Below are 20,802 nucleotides of genomic sequence, written 5' to 3'. Positions count from 1 at the left end.
TTTTTTTTAGGCGACAGCTCCTCAATCCTCTCATTCAGGGTTTATGTAATGGTTGATACGGCCTGCAGTGGATGATGGAGTTTAATGTGATGCATTGGAATGTAAGGTAATAAATAGAAGTCAAATGACATGAAAAAAATGACAAAAAATGAGACAAAAAGTTCCTAAGTGACAAATAAATGAAACAAAAAAGAGACAAAAAAAGTTCCAAAGTGACAAAAGAGACAAAAAAGTTCCAAAGTGACAAAAGAGACAAAAAAGTTCCAGTGACAAATAAATGAAACAAAAAAGAGACAAAAAAGTTCCAAAGTGACAAAAGAGACAAAAAGTTCCAAAGTGACAAAAGAGACAAAAAAAAGTTCCAAAGTGACAAAAGAGACAAAAAGGTTCCAAAGTGACAAATAAATGAAACCAAAAAGCAAGACAAAAGGAAATGCTAAATGACAAAAATGAGAAAAGTCAGACAACAAAAACAAGACAAAGCAGTACAAAAATGATACACAAAATGGCAAAAAAAATAGACAAAGCAAAGGCAAAAAATTTGACCAAAAGTTACAAATGAGACAAAAAAAATGGCAAAAGCATGAAACAAAACAAAAACAGCAGAGAAAGCAATGAATAAAGCAACACACAAAATGACAAAAATGAGAAAAATGCTCAAAGTCAGACAAAAAACAAAAAGCTGTTAGTATTAAAATATTACAAAAATGAGACAAAATGACAAAAAAATAGACAACACAAAAAATGACCAAAAGTTTGACAAAAATGCGACAGTGACAAAAAAATGGACAAATGAGACAAAATGACAAAAGTGTGAAACAAAACGACAAAACGTGAGAAAAATGATAAAAGGCAGACAAAAAAGACAAATGACAGAAAACAACAATAAATGAGACAAAAAATGAGACAAAAAGTTCCCATGTGACAAATAAATGGACAAACGACAAAAATGACAAAAATTAGACAAAGCGAAACAAAAAAAACTGACAAAACTTTGACAAAAAAGTTCCAAGCAACAAAAAATGGACAGATGTCAATGACAAAATCCTGAAACAAAACAACAAAAACGTGAGAAAAATGATAAAAGTCAGACAAAAAAGACAAATGACAAGAAACAAAACAAAAAAAGAGACAAAAAATGAGACAAAAAGTGATAAATAAATGGACAAACGACAAAACGAAGAAAAAAATGACACAAAATGGAACAAAATGACTAAAAAAATTGACGAAAAAACACGAGCGAGATGAAAAGGAAACACAAAACGGCAAAAACGAGACACAAAACAACAAAAGAACAATGAGCAGTCGAGTATTTTACTTGACGATCAAAACAGATTGTCATGATCTAGAAATGATTTTAAATTTATACTTTAAGTTCAGGTCATCTCTTAAAAAAGAACACAGCAGTCCTTGTCATCTGTTAGAAAGGTTTCCATGCCTGAGACTTTGACCTCTTGTTCTTGTTTGTTCGTGCTCCGTTATTGATCACAAACTGAACCTCCCCTTCCTGATCGAACATGACGAGGGCCTGCAGTGTGTTTTAGCAGCAGATCGTCTCTCTGGAGGCCACAGTCCACGCAGACTGCAGGCGGTCGACATGGTTCGGTGGAAGCTGCACAGCGTTCTGCTTCTCGTGCTGCTCTGCGAGTCACATGGCCAGTTTGACAAGTCCAGGAGGTAAGCTGTTCTCCAGTTTCTTCACACTGCCAGGATGCTTTACCTCTTTGAAGCTGTGGTTACTAATGAAGCTTTGTTTGTTACAGAGTTCCCCTGCGTTTCAGGTACGTGTGCACAGAGATCAATCAGTTTAGACGCTTCCAATCTATTATGTGTGACAGTTTGAGTTGTTATTTCTGATTATTTCCCCAGATTTGAGTCTTTCGACAGCTATGTGGATCGCCATAAGTGAGTAACCACAGCTCGATCCAGCAAAACCCTCATTAATGAGTCACCTTTTAATCATAATAATGCATTTTATTCGTATAGCGCTTTTTAGAACACTCAGACACTTTTCAGTTAACCCTCCTGTTGTCTTCATTTACGGGCACCGAAAAATATTGTTTCCTCGTCTGAAAAATTCCCCAAATTTCTGAAAATTTTCAAAACCTTCAGGAAGAAAATTCCAATCATTCGTTAAAAGTTTTATTTTAAAAAATCCCCCAAATGTGGCAAGAAAATTCTTGTAAAATATTTTGAAAAATGAGTAAAAATCTTCCAAAAAAGGCCTAAAAATATCTCAAGTGAGACAAAAATAAACCAAAATCCAGCGAATTTTGCTGGATTTTGGTTGATTTTTTTGTGAATGTTCTTAAGAAACATTTTTTAACATTTCTTTTTTGTTTTGAATGTTCTTAAAGAAAATATTACAAGTTTACTGATATATGTATATATGTAATTATTTTAGATATTTTTAGGATTTTTGGAAGATTTTTACTGATTTTTTAAAACTATTTACAAGAATTTTCTTGCCACATTTGGGGGATTTTTTTCAATAAAAAATTTTAAGGGATATTTTGCTGATTTTTTGGATTTTTTTTTCAGACCAGGAAACAATATATTTCGGTGCACGTAAAATATGGAGTCACAGGAGTGCCACATCAAAATTTAAATAAATAAATAAATAAATGTGGAAATATAAAGAGAAATAAATTAATAAATGTGGAAATATAAAGAGAAATAAATAAATACATGTGGAAATATAAATATAAATAAATAAATAAATACATAGTTGAAAATATAAAGAGAAATAAATAAATAAAAGGAAAAAACAGAAAAGGTAAAAGCTAAGACAAAATGTTCCTTTTTATTTATTTATTTATTTCTCTTTATATTTCCACATTTATTTATTTATTTATTTATATTTTGATGTGGCACTCTTGTGACTCCACAGTAAATGAGGACAACATGAGGATTAAAAGATAAACAACAGGGTAGACTGTGTCTGCTTTATTCATTTATATCACCTCTATATACTGCATATTCAACTCCACATGAGCACTGCTACGTTTTTCAACCTCCTTGTTTTGTTGTTGAAATGTCGCCCTCCAGAAGCTCTTTACCCTGTGACATACTGCACCATTATTTATAATAAAGCGTGTTTATTTTATCTCTGCTTTCCTTTCCAGCTCTGTGTCACAACTGAAATTAATGCTTTGCCATTTATTTGCAGCTTAGGAACCCAAAAGAGCAGCATTAATTCTTCACCAAGGTACACATGATCTAAAAATGAAAGCAAACTGTACTGGTATTAGATGGAGAGGTCATTTTTAGCTCGCATTATAGTCAAACCTAGCTTCTCATAATTCACCAGCTCTTCCTGTTTTTTTTTTTCATTCCCTTATATGAAAGGGGTTCCAAAGATCTAAATATTGTGTCTCGTTTTTGTTGTTTTGTTTCTCGTTTTTGTTTTTTGTGTTGCTTTATAATGTGTCTTGTTTTTGTCGTTTTGTGTCTCGTTTTGTTATTTCATGTCTTATTTTTGTCGTTTTGTGTCTTGTTTTTGTCATTTTGTGTCTCGCTTTTGTTGTTTTAAGTCTTGTTTTGTAATGTTGTGTCTTGTTTTTGTCATTTTGTGCCTTGCTTTGTCATTCTTTTTCTTGGTTTTGTCATTTTGTGTCTCATTTTTGTCGTTTTGTGTCTTGTTTTTGTTGTTTTGTGTATTGTTTTTGTCATTTTGTGCCTTGTTTTGTCATTTTGTGTATTGTTTTGTTGTTTTGTGTCTTGTTTTGTCGTTTTGTGCCTTGTTTTGTCATGTTGTGTCTCGTTTTTGTCGTTTTGTGTCTTGTTGTTTTGTGTATTGTTTTTGTCGTTTTGTGCCTTGTTTGGTAATGTGTCTGGTTTTTGTTGTTTTATGTCTTGCTTTATAATATTGTGTCTCGTTTTTGTCGTTTTGTCTTGCTTTGTCATTCTGTTTCTCGTTTTTGTCTTTTTGTGCCTTGTTTTTGTCGTTTTATGTCTTGTTTTTGTCGTTTTGTGCCTTGCTTTGTCGTTCTGTTTCTTATTTTGGTCACAGACGTTCTTGTTACCATAGCAGTGAAATCTTTCTCAGACTCAGGTTTGTTGTAGTGTTTTTCTGTGTTGTAAAATCATTAACACAGATGGTGATGTGTGGTGTGTAGCACTTTTTATTTTTTCATAATGAGGAATAATCCTATCGAATTCCACTTTTGGCTTGGACCTTTCATTGTGTCCATTAAACCAGTGATAACATTTATTAAGCTGTGAGTCTGCAACAGCTATCAGATCAAAATGCAAAATAGAGACATAAAGCAGGTTAAAAATATCAAAAAGAATCGGTCACCTTGAGTGGGTCCAGGCCTATGGACTAACAGTTACATCTTCAAAAGAATAAAATTAGCGGTAATGTCAGCATGTAATAAGTTCTGTAGTACCTCAGATTGTGGTGACTGTAGTAATGCTGAGGATTCCACTCAGTAGAGTTTGAGAAAGGTTAAATGTTGTTGGTGTTTCCCTACAGGTTCACCCTCCTGGCTCCAGACCTGCTGAGGACAGACAGTCAGGAGAACATCTACTTACAGGCCGACGGTCTGTCCACACCCGTCACTGTCTCCGTCTCCATCTGGGACTTCAGCAAAACCGTCCTGCTCCTCCTGGAATCCGTCACACTCAACCTAGAGAACAACTTCCAGGCCCTAAAGACTTTTCAGGTGAGTATCCAGGGTCATTACTTTAAAGGGTGTGCATTAAACATGTCCTGTTTGTTACCTGATGTTGACTTACAGTCATCGGCTCAAACATTCATAATAGGAGCATTGCAGAATGTTAAATGCTCAGGTTGAAGTTTTCCTTGCATACACGTGTCTTTGTAATGTGGCTTCTTGAAAATACACCCCCTGTCAAAAGTTTTAGGACACTTTCTCATTCAAATGAATTAGAAACTGTCCTAAAACTTTTGACAGGGGGTGTACATAAAGCTGTTCATGATCAATGTCAAATCACCGTTTAAATTGGATTTTTGTTCGCCGTGGCTAAAATAAAATCAAAAACAATTATTAGTGCATATAAAATAACAGCAAAACAACAAGCAGACATTAGCCCGCTGTTTTAATTGGAAAGCCTGACAGTTAAAGTTTGAGCTCATGCAATATTTAATTGACCATCTCCCTGGCAGTTAAATCATTTCTCCACTATCTGAGCACTGCGAAGACAAGGATATTATTTCTAATCCCTGTCCATTCTTATTGATTTCTTTGTGTCAGATGAGCTAAACAATCGAAATACTGACCAGACCAAGAGAACGCTGAAGATCGTCAGGACTGATCCTCACAGTCATGGTTTTCTTGTGTCTCCATTTTCTCTTCAGCTTTCCTCGGAGAATTTGAATCGTGATGAGAAAAAAAACAAGTTTGTGTATCTGAAAGTGAACTTTGGGAGTTTCCACTCTGAGGAGAGAGTGCTGATGGTGTCCTTTCACTCTGGCTACATCTTCATCCAGACAGACAAGCCCATCTACAACCCTGGAGACACCGGTGAGAACGGAAGATTTCAAACGTTTGCATGAACGACGTGTACAGTAGATCAAAAACAAACCCTAGAGTGTTCTGGCTGATACCACTTTAGAACTCCCTTCGATGCAAAAAGTCTGAATATTTGGTCTTTGTTTTGTTGTGGTCTTTCATTTTGAATGTTCTCCCTTCACTAGTTCGATTTAGAGCCTTTGTGTCCTCTCCGTCCTTTAAGGCCTTTGACAGCTCCATCACAATAGACATCCAGGTAAACAAATGGCAAACTGTTAACTGTAGAGTATAAAATCTTACTTTAAATCCTCAGATTAAAAAAATGCTAATGCAAAAGTCCTATCTGAATAAAAAGATCACAGTGGATCTACAAAATATCTCTGTCAGAATGATGCATGGTGGTAGCATTAATGTGATGTCCTGTTTGTTTGGCATTTAACTCTCAGCTTTTTTTGTGTAGAATCCAGATGGTGTGGTGGTTAAACACATCTCCAGGACTAAAACTCCCGACGGCGTCTTTGTAGACACGTTTCCTCTCTCTGAAATCGTCAAGTAAGATCGGTTTGTTTAACTCATCTTTCAACTTCCTAGAGACCTGTGAAAGTTTACCCACAGTCTCAGAGTTGTTTTAGATCAGAGGTGTCAAACTCATCATATTTCAGGTTCGAACCAGTAAAATCACAGCATAATAACCAATAAATAACCACAACTCCACAATTCATCCTTCCATCACTAGTGGAACAAATCAGAGCCGGGTGCGGGGCAAATGACCGGGCACTTTAAACCCAAATAATAAAGCTCATGATAACATCATTTTACAACATACACATGCCCGCAACAGCGAGGCTTACAAGCTTCAGCACCACGGAGAGCGACTGTCATTTAGAAGTCCATTAAATGGACATGAAGTACAACAAACCAAGAGAACAACAAAAACTTTAGGCCATATGGTCACTCTTAATAAAACACAAATTCAAAGCAGTTCAGCACCACGGATAGCGACCGCATCATTTTGACACCCACTTTAACTATTTCAACTCAGAGCCTGTATCAGTAGCTATAAAGTTTAGTAAAACTGGCACAGCGGCCCACATGTTCACAAACAGTTTCACTGTGAAGTACTATAGACCTACTCACCACTATCTGAAGGGCGGATGATGAGCCTTGCGCTCTGTGAACTCGTCCATGATGCTCTGTATGTCCATTGTCTTTGCTCTCTCATTCTCTATGGACAACTCAGTCTGTCTTGTCCCACTGTGCTCCTCAAGTGGTTTTTAATGAGTTTTAACTTGGAGAGTGAGCGCTCAGGGGTTGCAACAGTGACGAGAAGAGTCAAAAATAAAAGGAGGGCGGTGCAAACCTCATTGAATGTAAAAGTTACTGCTGGGTGGTTAACAAGGAGCATTTTTGCCAGATCCGCAACAGACGTTTGCTTTGTTATCTGGTCCCTGAAACAGGTTGTAAAAGAAAGCAGCTGGCCAGGGAAGCTGTGGGCGATGTCCCGACGGTAGTGCTCACACAGCCGTTGGGCAGCTTGGTGTAAATCCTCATCTCCTGCTTGCAGCAGTGTGTTGGGGTGAATTGCCTCAAACATATTCATAGTTCCATTTAAGCTGTTGAATCTCTGGGACAGTTGCTGGATGATAATGTCAAGACAGGCATTGAAAACGTTCACCTGAAAGTTGCTCTCTGCATCAGTGAGGCGGCTGTCTTCAGAAAGTTCATCAAAGTGCTGCTTAACTTTTCTGGCCCTGGTTGCTTCAAACTGCGTTTGACTTCCCCATTTTGTAGCTAGAGCAAGAGTGGCAGACTTAACCTCATCAAAATGCTCCCTAAGCTCCATCAAAACACTGATGGCGTTTTGCAGAAGAGTAGATGCTTTCAGAATGTCCGCATTCTTAGCTTGGAGTAACTGAGGCAGCGTTTATACACTCAAGAATCTTGGTTTGCACGTTGACCAAAAATATGAAAGAAAATTTGCATCCTTGAGCGCACTTGCTTCACTACGTTCCTCTTTTTTGTCACTGCTCAGGGATATGTTGACCAGGGCTTTTATAATGTCTCCATATCTGTGCCTGAATGCAATCATGTCGAGATGACCAGCGAGTGGGATAGAGGCGTTTTAATGTGACACTTCTGCTCTCCGGTTTCATTAATTCACTGAGGAGCGCCCATCGTTTGATACTGTGACCAAAAAAGCTGTACAGGTTCTCTGCAGTGTCATAGAACTGCTTCACTCCAGGGATATTTTTAACAGAGTCGTTGAGAGCAAGGTTGAGGTTATGAGCAGCGCAATGAACATAACGGTGTAATTTCAGTCGTAATAGAATGGTACTTTTCTTCTGATGTAAATTAAAATTTCAGACTTTGGAAACCAGATATGGAATAAACAAGAGGTTTACTTGTAAGGATTAAAAGATATTCTGTTTTAAATTTTGACATCGACATCTCTGAGAAACTGCATCATTCCGAAGCGTTCTCTCGTGTAGATTTTAAGGATACACATAGAACCTAAAGATTATAGATTAAAAGTCAGTTTTGTTTGCTTTTCTGTGGACTTTTTGTGATATAACTGAATGTCCTGCAGTGAAGGAACATGGATTCTCACTGCAAAGTTTGACCACTGGCAGCAGAACACATTCACCTCCCAGTTTGAGGTGAAGAAATACGGTGGGTAAAGTTCCAGTTTTACGTTCTCTGTGTATTCTCTGAATGCCATGGTTGGAAATAGCTCTCTGATTGTAAATGTAATGCACGTTTTTTCAGTGCTGCCTGCCTTCAACGTCACCTTGACGCCCAAAAAGTCCTTCCTCAGCCTGGATGACACTGAACTGGTGGTGGACATCACAGCCCGGTTGGTTCAATACACACAAATACACAAACAAATACTCTTACTTTCTGTAATTTTTATAAGCCTTTTAGCCATATTCATTTACCTAAACTAAACCTGAACGCCTCTTGCTGTTGAAATGTTACTTCAGTTAACAATTAGCTCTAAAATCCTGCTGATCTGGTGCAATGTTTAACCCAAAACCTTTTCTAATTTTATCTCTGACATACATCTAAACCTAAAAACAGCCTCTTAAAATAGTCAGGAGTTGCAAAATGTCTCTTTAAGGACTCCAATCCTCATTCCATGACCATGAGAACAAACCCATGCTTACACTTTGATGAAATAAACAATTGTAGGAGAGGAACTTGAAGAATTAACCCTCGTGTCATCCTGCAGATTTTAAAGTTTGAAAATGAGGACAAAAAATACATTTTCACAATGAAACTTTTTTTATTCTTAGGAAATCTTTTAACATTTTGTGGTGGAAAACAAAAGAAATATTTTTAAAAAATGTTTCTTAACACTGCTGTTTCCTCATTTACGGGCTCCGAAAAATATTGTTTCCTTGTCTGAAAAAAATCCAAAAATTCAGCAAAAAATTCCCCAAATTTCTGAAAATTTGCAAAACCTTCAGGAAGAAAATTCTGATAATTCTTTGAAAATTTCCCCCAAATTTTCATTCAAAAAAATCTCCCAAATGTGCCAAGAAAGTTCTTGCAAATGTTTTCAAAAATGAGTAAAAGTAAAACTTCTAATATTTTCTTTAAGAACATTCACATAAAAATCAACCAAAATCCAGCAGAATTTGTTGGATTTTGGTTGATTTTTTTTTGTCATTGTTCTTAAGAAACATTTTTAGCATTTCTTTTTTTCCACCAAAAATGTTCAAAAATGTTGAAAATGTGGACATCAGAAGTTTCACTGTGAAAATATATATTTTTCCCCACATTTTTAAATTTTAAAACAGGTCAAGTTGACCTGCAGGGCGACATGAGGGCTAATAAAGACGGGTGTGGCCAGCTAACCATATTTGTGGCTGTGTTCCAGGTACCTGTATGGGGAGCCGGTCCAGGGAAAGGCCTACGTTGTGTTTGGAGTAAAGATCAACAAAGACATGAATAGATTACCGTCAGTGAAGCAGGTGTCAAATGTAAGTTCACAATGGAGGGGGACTTTTTTTTAAAGATTTGTTTCATATTTTGGTTGTGACTGTACTAAAAAAAATTGCACTCGAAGATGTTCGAGTGATTCTTAACGCAATATTTCACAAATCCATGCGGTGTCCTGAACCTTTTTTCCACCGCTGTGTTTCTGTCAGACACTTTGTAATCAAAAGAACCGTTTCTATCGTGTGTTTTCTGCAGCTGGATGGGGGAAGCGTCACACTGAGTATGGACGAGCTGAAGAGAGCTTATCCCAACTTCAGATCTTTGGTGGGAAACTCTGTGTATGTCAAAGTTTCTGTGCTCACCAGCACAGGTAAGAGCTTCCTGCTGCTCAGAATGTAGATGCACTGCAAAAACTCAAACTCTTACCAAGTCTGTTTGTCTTATTTTTAGTCAGAATGTCTCATCCCACTTGATTTAAGATAAATTCACTTAACAAGTGACATTTCAGCAGATGGAGGGACTTGTTTTAAGACAATCTTGTTTTAACCCTCCTGTCGTCCTGTGGGTCAAATCAACACATTTTAAAATTTGAAAATGTGGGAAAAAATAAAATATTTTCACAGTGAAAACTTCCACATTTTCAAAATTTTGGGGGAAATTTTTGGGACATTTTTTGATGGCAAAAAAAGAAATATTTAAAAAAAAAGTTTCTTTAAGAACATTCAGGAATAAAATTAAAATTTTTTTTTTTCCCGAATGTTCTTAAAGAAAATATTAGAAGTTTTACTGATAAATATGTAATCACTTTAGATATTTTTAGGATTTTTTTGGAAGATTTTTTTGGCAAGAAATAAAAAATTCTTGCCAAATTAATTTTTTTAAATAAAAGTTTTAAGGGAAACTTTTAAGGAATTTTCTTCCTGAAGATTTTTCAATTTTTTTATAAATTTGGGGGATTTTTTGCTGAATTTTGGGATTTTTTTCCAGAAAAGGCAACAATATTTTGTGGTGCTGTAAATGAGGACAACAGGAGGGTTAAGACACCTAAGCTTGACAGTCCTGGTAAAATAGAGCTTAAAAAAACTTCCCAGCTAATTTTAAGATCTCAGTATTCTAAATATCACATTTTATTTCAAGAAATCTCACCAAGCCATTTTTCTCTTGTTCTATTGGCAGATTTTTTCACTTATTTCAAGATAAAAGTTCTTTGAAATACATTTTTTTTCTTGTTTTGAGAGGGGCATTTTTTCCGGTGTGTGTGTCACAGTATGGAGGGTTGACCTGTTCTTTTAATGACTGGTCAAAGGAAATAATCTCAAAAGGCACACAAATCTCTCAAAAATCTGAGTGGAAGTTTTAAACAAACTAGGACTTGGCCTGTTTACTGCTGTGATGTCAGTTCTATGTTCAGCTGGTTGAATTTGTTACCACAGCATGGAAGGACCAGCTCTCCAATATGTCTTAATTACAGATGAGTTTGTTGGTCTCTGCTGTGTTATTTGTGCAATTACACAATGTGGCCTGCAGTCAGAAGTGTGTCAACATGCCCTTCAGCCCTGTGGGCAAACCAAACTCATCAGAAACTTGGCAATGCGTCATACTTTTGGGAAATGTGGGACATGCTGCTGCTGTTTGGGTAAAAGGTAGTTTCAGCTGAAAGATCGTACAATGTCGTACGTGATCATGAAACAGTCCAGAACTAACCTCAAGTACAAACAATTTACAATTCACCCAAAGTTTAGTTATTTTGTTTTCCATTTGGATCAAAAATTTCTGTAGATTCTTGCAAATATTATAAATAAAAGACTTTTCATTCTATGTTCATCAAATTACACAGGAAGTTCTTAACCACACTAGACGCTTGTTTTACCAGGAAGCGATCTGGTTGAGGCTGAAAAGACTGGGATTAAAATCGTAGAGTCTCCTTACGTCGTGCTCTTCAAAGACATGCCAAAGTACTTCAAACCAGGCCTGCCTTTGGACTTCACGGTAAGGATCTTCATCTGTGTCCTTTTGGAACGCCAGCGTTGGTGAAATAAAATGCTTTAAGTCACAGAGAGGAGTTCTGTCCGTCCCATCCAGATCCAGGTGAGCCACCACGACGGCTCCCCGGCCCGAAACGTCCCGATCAAGCTGAACCTGCTGGACACACCATTGGTCGTCTCCTCCGGCGCCGCCAGAGCCACCATCAACATGCCCAGAGATCACCAAGCACAGACCATCACTGTTAGTAGGACTGCCTTCACTCCAGCAGAGCTCCTACCGCTGGATGTCATCTAGTATTTCACTGAAAGACTGAACGTTGTGTTACTGTAGAGCTGAGATGATTAGTAAACACTCTAAATCTATTTGTCTTGTTTTTAGTCAAAATGTCTCATCCCACTTGATTTAAGATAAATTCATTTAACAAGAGACATTTCAGCAGATGGAGGGACTTGTTCTAAGACATCACATCTTTAATATCTTGTTAAGTCAAACCATCTTGAAATTATCTTGTTTTAACCCTCCTGTCGTCCTGCTGGTCAAATTGACCCGTTTAAAGTTTGAAAATGTGGACAAAAAAAAATCACAGGGATGGCTTCCACATTTTCAACATTTTTGGGAAATTTTTTGAACATTTTTTGGTGGAAATAAAATAAATGTTGAAAAAAATGTTTCTTTAGGAATATTCGAGAAAAAAATCTACCAAAATCCAGCGAAATTAGCTGGATTTTGGTTGATTTTTTTCTCCGAATATTCTTAAAGAAAATATTAGAACTTTTACTGATAAATATGGAATCACTTTAGATATTATTAGGGTATTTTTTTGGAAGATTTTTATTCATATTTGGAAAATATTTACAATTGTTATATATATTTTTATTTTTTTTTTATTTTAATTTCTTGCCAAATTTGTGAATTTAAAAAAAAACTTTTAAGGAATTTTCTTAATGAATGTTTTGCAAATTTTTTATAAATTTTTGGATTTTTTTTGCTGAATTTTTGGATTTTTTTCAGACAAGGCATCAATATTTTTTGGTGCCGTTCATGAGGACAACAGGAGGGTTAAGACACCTAAGCTTGACAATCCTGGTAAAATAGAGCTTAAAATAAGTTTTCACAGCTAATTTTATGATCTCAATATTCTAAACATCATATCTGATTTCAAGAAATCTTACCAAGTCATTTTTCACTTGTTCTATTGGCAGATTTTTCCACTTATTTCAATGTAAAAGTTCTTTGAAATCAGTTTTTTTCCTTGTTTTGAGAGGGGCATTTTTTCCAGTTAGGTAGGACCAGCTCTGATGACTGATAAATTCCTGAAACCAGCAGTTTAGAATGATTCAAGAACTGATTTTGTAATGTCATGTGTTTGTATCGTTGCTTTTGGTTCTTTATGTTATCTGCCTATGATGCTGCTGGACAATGGGACGTCCAGTTTTGGGTTTATGAAGACAAAACTGCCACAGACTCTCATGTGTTTTGTATTTCATGTGTTTTGCAGGCAGAGACCACGCAGGCCGGCCTCAGACCAGAGCAGCAGGCCAAACAACAGATCACTGTTCAGCCCTACCAGACTTTCACCTCCCGACAGAGAAACTACTTGTACATCTCCACAGGAACCAACACGGTGTCTGTAGGAGACAGGCTGTCCCTGCAGCTCAGCATCTCTCTGGCCGATCAGACAAACAGAGAATTTGTGAAACACGTCAGCTACCTTGTGAGACACCGAAGTGCACCTGGAAATCAGCAGATGAATCTAAATGGAACTAACTCTGATTCAAAAGCTTTCCTTCTCTTCCAAACTCTGCCAGGTGCTCAATAAAGGTAGAATCATAATTGCTGGGCGCATGAATGTGACCGGCCAAACGGTCACCAGCGTTGGACTCGTAGTGACACCGGAGATGATGCCGTCGTTTCGCTTTGTGGCGTTCTACAGCATTCCCTGGCTCGCAGCTGAAGAGGTGGTGTCAGACTCCATCTGGATAGATGTGGCAGATTCCTGTGTTGGAGGGGTGAGTGTTCAGAGTCTGAGGAGGCAGACAGAGTGCACCGCAAAAACTCCAAATCTTACCAAGTCTGTTTGTCTTATTTTTGATCCAAATGTCTCATCCCACTCGATTTAAGATAAATTCATTTAACAAGAGACATTTCAGCAGATAGAGGGACTTGTTTTAAGAGAATGCATCTTAAATATCAAACAATCTTGAAATTATCTTGTTTTGAGTCGTATTTTACAAGAAATCTCAATATAAGTTTAACCCTCGTGTCGTCCTGCGGGTCAAATTGGCCCGGTTTAATTTTGGGGGGGGGGGGGGGGGGGATTTTGAACATTATTTGGTGGGAAAAAAAGAAATGTTAAAAAAAAAATAGCAAATTTCACTGAGTTTGGGTAGATTTTTTTCCCGAATGTTCTTAAAGAAAGTATTAGAACTTTTACTGACATAATGGCATCACTTTAGATATTTTTAGGATTTTTTTTGGAAGATTTTTATTCTTTTTTTTGAAAATATTTACAATTTTTAGATTTTTTTTTTTCATTTTTTAAATTTTTATTCCTTGCCAAATTTAGGATTTTTTTAAGTAAAAACTTTTAAGGGAAATTTTTCAGAAATTTTCTTCCTGAAGATTTTGCAATTTTTTATGAATTTGGGGAACTTTTTGCTGAATTTTTTGATTTTTTTCCGTCAAGGAAACAATATTTTTTGGTGCCGTAAATGAGGACAACAGGAGGGTTAAGACACCTAAGCTTGACAGTCCTGGTGAAATAGAGCTTAAAATAAGTTTTTCCAGCTAATTTTATGATCTCAATGTTCAAAATATCACATCTTATTTCTAGAAATCTTACCAAGACATGTTTCACTTGTTCTATTGGCAGATTTTTTTTTCACTTATTTCAGGGTAAAAGTTCCTTGAAAGAAGTTTTCTTTTCTTGTTTTGAGAGGGACATTTTGGTTTACTGCTGTGTTGAAGCATGTTTATTGGTCTTCTCTTACAGCTCAAAGTGGGGCCGGTGGACGGCATCCACAGAGACTATGCGCCTGGGAAAATCTTCAAGTTTCAGATCAGAGGTGACCCGGGAGCAAAGATCAGCCTGGTGGCCGTGGACAACGCTGTGTATCTGCTCAACAAGGACAGACTCACACAGAGAAAGGTGTGAGAATTTCTGTCTGATAGAAATGTCCTCAAGAACTTATCATTAATGTAAATACTCAATAGAAGGGTTTAAAGTAGAGTTACCTGAAGCGTTACTCATAAAACAGACACATTTTGTTGCCATAGAACCAAAACCAACAACAAGAATTAACCCTCCTGTTGTCCTCATTTACGGGAACCAAGAAGTATAATTTCCTTGTCTGAAAAAAATCCAAAAATTCTGCAAAAGCAAATCCCCAAATTTCTGAAAATCTGCAAAACTTAAGAAGAAAATTCCATTAATTCTTCAAAAAATTCCCTTCAAAGTTTTATTTTTTTTTTTTAAAAATCCCCCAAATTTGGCAAGAAAATTCTTGTAGATAATTTCAAAAATGAGTAAAAATCTTCCAAAAAAATTCTAAAAATATCTAAAGTGATTACATATATATATATATATATATATATATATATATATATATATATATTAGTAAAGCTTCTATTACTTTCTTTAAGAACATTCACATAAAAATCAACCAAAATCCAGCGAAATTGATTTTTATTTTTTGCTGGTTGATTTTTATGTGAATGTTCTTAAGAAACATTTCTTCTTTTCCACCAAAACATGTTCAAAGATTTCCCAAAAATGTTGAAAATGTGGACATCAGAAGTTTCACTGTGAAAATATTTTTTTTCTCACATTTTCAAACTTTAAAACGGGTCAATCTGACCTGCAGGACGACACGAGGGTGAATGCCTTCTTTGTGAACATGCATAATATTCCTGAAAGCTAGTTTTTAATTGACATCATTTAACACATATTGGAATGCAGCGTTTTGTTTTGGGTTTTTTTGCTCCATACTAACAAGCATCATTCTCAAATCTAAAACCGTGTTACCTCATTCTTGATTAAACCTTCTGCTCAGATTTGGGGCGTGGTGGAGCACGGAGACATCGGCTGCACCCGCGGGGGAGGCCGAGACGCTAAGGGGGTGTTTTCAGATGCAGGACTGCTTTACTCCTCCAGCACCGGCTTCAAAACTACGACCAGACAAAGTACGTACGAGCACGGAACAGCTGCCCCTTCTGTTTGCACAACTTCAGCCGTTTCTCACCTGAGCAGCTTCCCGAGTTGGCACCATCGTACATGTTGTTAGCGTGTTCACACGTGAAGGCGTATATATGCTTGTTTTAGATTCTCCAGTCAGGCTGCTGAGCAACACACAGAGTAGTCCACAGGAATGCTTCATGTGCAGTGATTTTAATGAAGCCTCTCTAAATGTGATCCGTCTGATCTTTTGTTGCTGTTCACCGTCAAGCCAGTGTACGTGTTTTCTGTGTTTTCTTTACTGGGCAGACAGAAGAGATAGCATTAGACTTTAGTTTTTATGAAACCTACGCCTTTAGGAGGCGACCTGTTACTGTTTTGTTGCGAGAGGTCCTGGGTTTAAATCCCGGACGAGCCCCCATTTATGTTACAACAGAGCTCATTTTGGGGAAAATGGAAGTAACATAAAGCCAGTTGTTAACGGTGTTGAAGATATTTATTAACAAAGAATAAAACTGTGACAAGCACAAATAAAATGAGGCAATAACTAAATGAATGCTGGGAACTAAAATACAAAATGAAAACACAAAGAGATTCTAACCTATAGTTTTGGTCCAAAAATAAATCCTAACAATTGAAGTTAGCGTGTGTGAAATACAGTGAACGAAAACTAGTGCCTCCAAATGTACAGAGTTTTATAATGTCTAACGAGTTCACAAGTTCAAAAAACTGTAGTGAACATTAAAAATGAGCTTTCATTGGGCAGTAGCTGTCTACACTTTGAATCCCGTTTTTCCCCCTTGTAGCAGCTCAAGGCCGTGTTTGCACTGTGTGTTTGCTGAAAGTGAGGCAATCCTGGAGTCGCTTTGGCTGGATTTCCACTAAAATCTCTTAATAAGTTGGTTTGTGTCTAATACTGAATGTTGTTTTATTAAATATAGGTGGTATTCACTGCTGAAAAGTCTGGTGCTAAGCTGATATTTTGCAAAACCCACATCTGGTGTCAAAAAGGAACTCATTATAAAGACTAATAAAATATGTGTTGTCTTGGACTGTCGCTTGCTTTTATAACAATTTTCTTCACTGTACATGAACTAAAGTGGGACACAGTGAAACAATATGAGCTCTACAGAATGATAAAACTGTTCTAAAAAGCTGTGGCGAATCCATTTACAATTTTCCATTTTGTCCATTGAATCCTAAATATTATTCCAAGGTAACACTGGCTGTCCAAATCTTTTTTTTAAATAACTATTTGCTGTTGCCCATCTGTTAGAGTGCAATGAAACCTTGTGTGAAGATTGCATATTATATTGAGTGTGTTTTTCCTCTCATCTCGGCAGCCCTGCAGTGTCCAGGCAGCACCAGAAGGAGGCGCTCTGCTGAACTGTTGAAGCGTAAAGCTCAGCTGGGTGAGTGTCCTCTCATTTCTCCCTACTGACGGGTGATTTGCACTAACTGAGGTTAGTCTGTATATAATTTCTACACATCTCTCAGTGCTTTCTACATTTAGGCTGGCTTGTGATGTTTTGCCTCAGAGGATAATTCGTTAGTTTAACCTTCGTGTCGTCCTGTGGGTCAAACTGACCCGTTTTAAATTTTGAAAATGTGGGGAAAAAAATCTAATTTCACAGTGAAACTTCTGATGTCCACATTTTTAACATTTTTAGGAAATCTTTGAACATTTGTTGGTGGAAAAAAAGGAAATCTAAAAACGTTTCTTTAGAACATTCACCAAAAAATCAACCAAAATCCAACGAATTTCACTGGTTTTTGGTTGATTATTTTGTGAATGTTCTTAAGAAAATATTAGAAGTTTTGCTGATATATATGTAATCACTTTAGATATTTTTAGGATTTTTTGGAAGATTTTTACTCATTTTTTGAAAATATTTACAAGAATTCTCTTGCCACATTTGGGAGATTTTTTTAAATATAACTTTGAAGGGAAACTTAAGGAATTATTGAAATTTTCCCATAAGGTTTGGCAAAATTGTAAAATTGAGGAATGTTTTTTGCTGAACTCTTGGATTTTTTTCAGACAAGGAAACAATATTTTTGGTGCCCATAAATGAGGTCAACAGGAGGATAAATTGACAAACTTCAGGGGAGAAGAACCCCACAGCAAGCTGACATGGAAATGTTTTGAGGCCATGGGGTTCTATTAAAAAACAGTTGCTGTTTTACACACTAATGCTTAATATTTATATGCGTTTAGTCTGGAAGAGTCTTTTCCATGTGTAGAACCAAGTACCTGTCTTTTTTTCTGCTTAATTTTTCATTTTCTTCACCCACTAGTCACTAACTTTGCCTAGCGTTTCGGTCTATTGAGGTTCTGCACTAACAGCAGCATGTTAACCATTGAACTTTTATTAACTGTTGATTTAAAAAAAGAAAAAAAAGTGCTACATTGCTGGTCCTGACGGCTGGTTGCTCGTCTCCTTGTGCCTGCAGAGAGCCACTACAAGGAGAAGCTGCAGCATCGCTGCTGTAAGGACGGCCTCAGGGAGATCCCGATGCCGTACTCCTGCACGCGACGTTCCCTCTACATCACTGAGGGCTGGGAATGCATCCAAGCTTTCCGATACTGCTGCGCCACGTACAGGGACCAGGTGGTCGACACCGAGGTTCCCACCACCCCACCAACAACCACTGCAGCTCCCACCACTGCAGCTCCCACCACCTCCTCTCAACCCTGGACTGTCACTCATACACGAGAGAAAATACAGCTCTCCCGATACAACTTTGGTAATTATTCCTGACCTCACCTTCATCAGCTAACTTAGCGTCTAGCTGCTAGACGCTAAGTTAGCTGGATATCTTGAAACTTTTTAACACAATACTTTTACATTTAATGCCATATTTATCATGTTCACCATGTTTCAGCAGGAAAACCTTTTCTAATTAACACACGTTGAGACTTATGATTAGGTTTTATCACAAACCAAAGTGTTCGATACATTAACGACAAATGCCAAGACGTTTAATTTGGATGAAGTTTTGGAGCATGTTGGAGTGATTCACTTTCCTACCAGTGGTTTCAGACTTCTTCACTGATTCACAAATGTAGTGCCACAAAATGCAGCAATGCATCAAGAAAGAACAGAAGGGAGAATTCATGGAAGGTAGCACATAAAAATAATGTAGAAATTAGCATTGCCAATGTATCAAGAAGGACGAAGCACACCTCAGACGTTTGGTGGACCTCAGGGGCAGACTTACACATGTAGAGTTTTAGTGAGAAAAAAAATCTGTAGATAACTTTAATTTTCTTGTGTTTACCCACGAATCACATATGGATGTATTCCAATAGATTGGGGACGTAGACTTGGAACAATGCCTGGACTACCAGGACCACCAGGACCACCAGGACCACCAGGACTACCTGGCCTATCTGGAGCACCTGGACCTGATCTGTACATGTATACCAAAGTAAACAAAATGACAGAAGAGGAAAAAGTGTTGGTAATGGGGAGAGAGGCAGTGGAGGAGGAAGAGGAGGAGGAAGAGTGGGAGTACCTGGATGAGACTGAAGTGTATCTGCGATCCAAGTTCTATGAGTCTTGGCTGTGGATGGATGATGTTAAGTTGCCCAGTCAGGCAGACAGCAACGGGTGAGTGAAAGATCACATCCATAGCTTACTGAGGGAGTATCTTTACTGTTTAGATTTGATTTCTATTAAAACATCGTCTTGATCCATGTACAGCAAACCGGTTGCTTCTACGCTATTTTAAGATTTAACTTGTTAAAACTTTAAATCACAAAGATTGTGTTTTAGCAGACAGACAAACAACCAGAAAGGAACTTTGACACTTTTGTCTTCAGACAGTCAGTTGGCATCATATGAGCTAGTTAATTTCAAACATCCTGTCAACAGAAGAGTTTCTGTCTTTATGATTGATGATCTTTGTCCTGCTGGGCTGCACAGTGCAGTAGTGGTTAGCACTGTTGCTTTGCAGCAAGAAGATCCCCGGTTCAAATCCCGGCCTGGGCCTGGGATCTTTCTGCATGGAGTTTGCATGTTCTCCCTGTGCATGCGTGGGTTTTCTCCGGGTACTCCGGCTTCCTCCCACAGTCCAAAAACATGCTGAGGTTAATTGGTTACTCTAAATTGTCCGTAGGTATAAATGTGAGTGTGATTGTGTGTCTGTATATGTAGCCCTGTGACAGACTGGTGACCTGTCCAGGGTGTCCCCTGCCTTCACCAGAGTCAGCTGGGATAGACTCCAGCACCCCCCATGACCCTAGTGAGGATAAAGCGGTGTATAGAGGATGGATGGATGGATCTTCATCCTACTGGCTGCCCTGCTGCACAGGAAGGTGGAAATGGATGAGTGCTTGAGTAGAAGGCAGCTGGACTTCTATTTTGTGCTTTTATCTCTCATTCAAGAGCCTTCGATAGGCGTGATGCCTGGCCAATCAAGCAAGTTCTCCTTCTCTCTCTCTCGTCCAGTCACTGACGATTAATACCGCCACAAGTACCTACCTTTTCCGGTATACAGAGTTATTTGCCGTTGTGTTTAGTTATTTGCCGTTGTGTTTAGTTATTTGCTGTTGTGTTTAGTTATTTGCCGTTGTGTTTTTTAATTTGCTGTTGTGTTTTTAATTTGCTGTTGTGTTTTTAATTTGCTGTTGTGTTTAGTTATTTGCTGTTGTGGTTTGCACTTCAGGGCCACCGTAGTATGAGGATCAGGGAGAAGATCTGAACTGAAGCTCGTTACTAAAGGATATGCTTTACTGGCACGATGTGAATCAGTTTGCTTGGCTCCATTAGTCATTTTCACGGAAGGAGAAACCCAAAATACAAGCTGTTCCTGACAGATGATGCAGAGAATGAGTGGGGCAATAATTCTCCATTCACTCCCAGCACACTGACATGTACTAAAGGACGCTTCACTGTGTGCATCATGTCATTTGTTCAGTGATAGTCACTGAGCAAACAGCTCGAAATTCAGAACATCAGCATGACATTGATCTGCCTCCTGTTCAATGCTAGAGCAAACTCCTGCTCTTTTCCTTTATTGTACTGTAAAAAGCATCTGTTGACTTAAACCGCAAAGATGCCATTACTCTTTATGACCAATTTAATGTTTTACAAGTTAATTTCTGAAACTCCAAAACCTTTCCACTTTACTGGGCTAAATAATTAAATAAACAGCAGATTTGACTTTAACTGAATGAAAATCATGTTGCAGTCTTCAAAAATAAGCTGTGGTTTTGTC

The 20,802-nt window shown here is 37.5% G+C and overlaps 1 protein-coding gene across 1 annotated transcript in view; it reads left to right on the top strand.

Annotated features, from left to right (window-relative positions):
• Positions 1-1,540: 1,540 nt before the first annotated feature.
• The window catches only part of LOC110971149 (complement C3-like), a 35,406-nt gene continuing 16,144 nt past the window's right edge, over positions 1,541-20,802 (top strand). Inside the window, exons 1-21 of the mRNA XM_051945085.1 lie at positions 1,541-1,677; positions 1,764-1,781; positions 1,870-1,905; positions 3,170-3,208; positions 4,478-4,667; positions 5,324-5,489; positions 5,663-5,733; positions 5,938-6,029; positions 8,065-8,147; positions 8,244-8,331; positions 9,358-9,460; positions 9,675-9,789; positions 11,293-11,408; positions 11,502-11,645; positions 12,904-13,119; positions 13,214-13,414; positions 14,398-14,553; positions 15,458-15,587; positions 16,923-16,991; positions 18,034-18,327; positions 18,893-19,193. Of these exons, the coding sequence (XP_051801045.1) occupies positions 1,598-1,677; positions 1,764-1,781; positions 1,870-1,905; positions 3,170-3,208; positions 4,478-4,667; positions 5,324-5,489; positions 5,663-5,733; positions 5,938-6,029; positions 8,065-8,147; positions 8,244-8,331; positions 9,358-9,460; positions 9,675-9,789; positions 11,293-11,408; positions 11,502-11,645; positions 12,904-13,119; positions 13,214-13,414; positions 14,398-14,553; positions 15,458-15,587; positions 16,923-16,991; positions 18,034-18,327; positions 18,893-19,193 (2,708 nt within the window). The 5' untranslated portion in view covers positions 1,541-1,597. The remainder of the gene's footprint in view (positions 1,678-1,763; positions 1,782-1,869; positions 1,906-3,169; positions 3,209-4,477; positions 4,668-5,323; positions 5,490-5,662; positions 5,734-5,937; positions 6,030-8,064; positions 8,148-8,243; positions 8,332-9,357; positions 9,461-9,674; positions 9,790-11,292; positions 11,409-11,501; positions 11,646-12,903; positions 13,120-13,213; positions 13,415-14,397; positions 14,554-15,457; positions 15,588-16,922; positions 16,992-18,033; positions 18,328-18,892; positions 19,194-20,802) is intronic.

This window comes from Acanthochromis polyacanthus, chromosome 3 (assembly GCF_021347895.1).
Source record: "Acanthochromis polyacanthus isolate Apoly-LR-REF ecotype Palm Island chromosome 3, KAUST_Apoly_ChrSc, whole genome shotgun sequence".
NCBI classification, from domain to species: Eukaryota; Metazoa; Chordata; class Actinopteri; family Pomacentridae; genus Acanthochromis; species Acanthochromis polyacanthus.
This window is presented reverse-complemented; position numbering and strand designations above follow the sequence as displayed.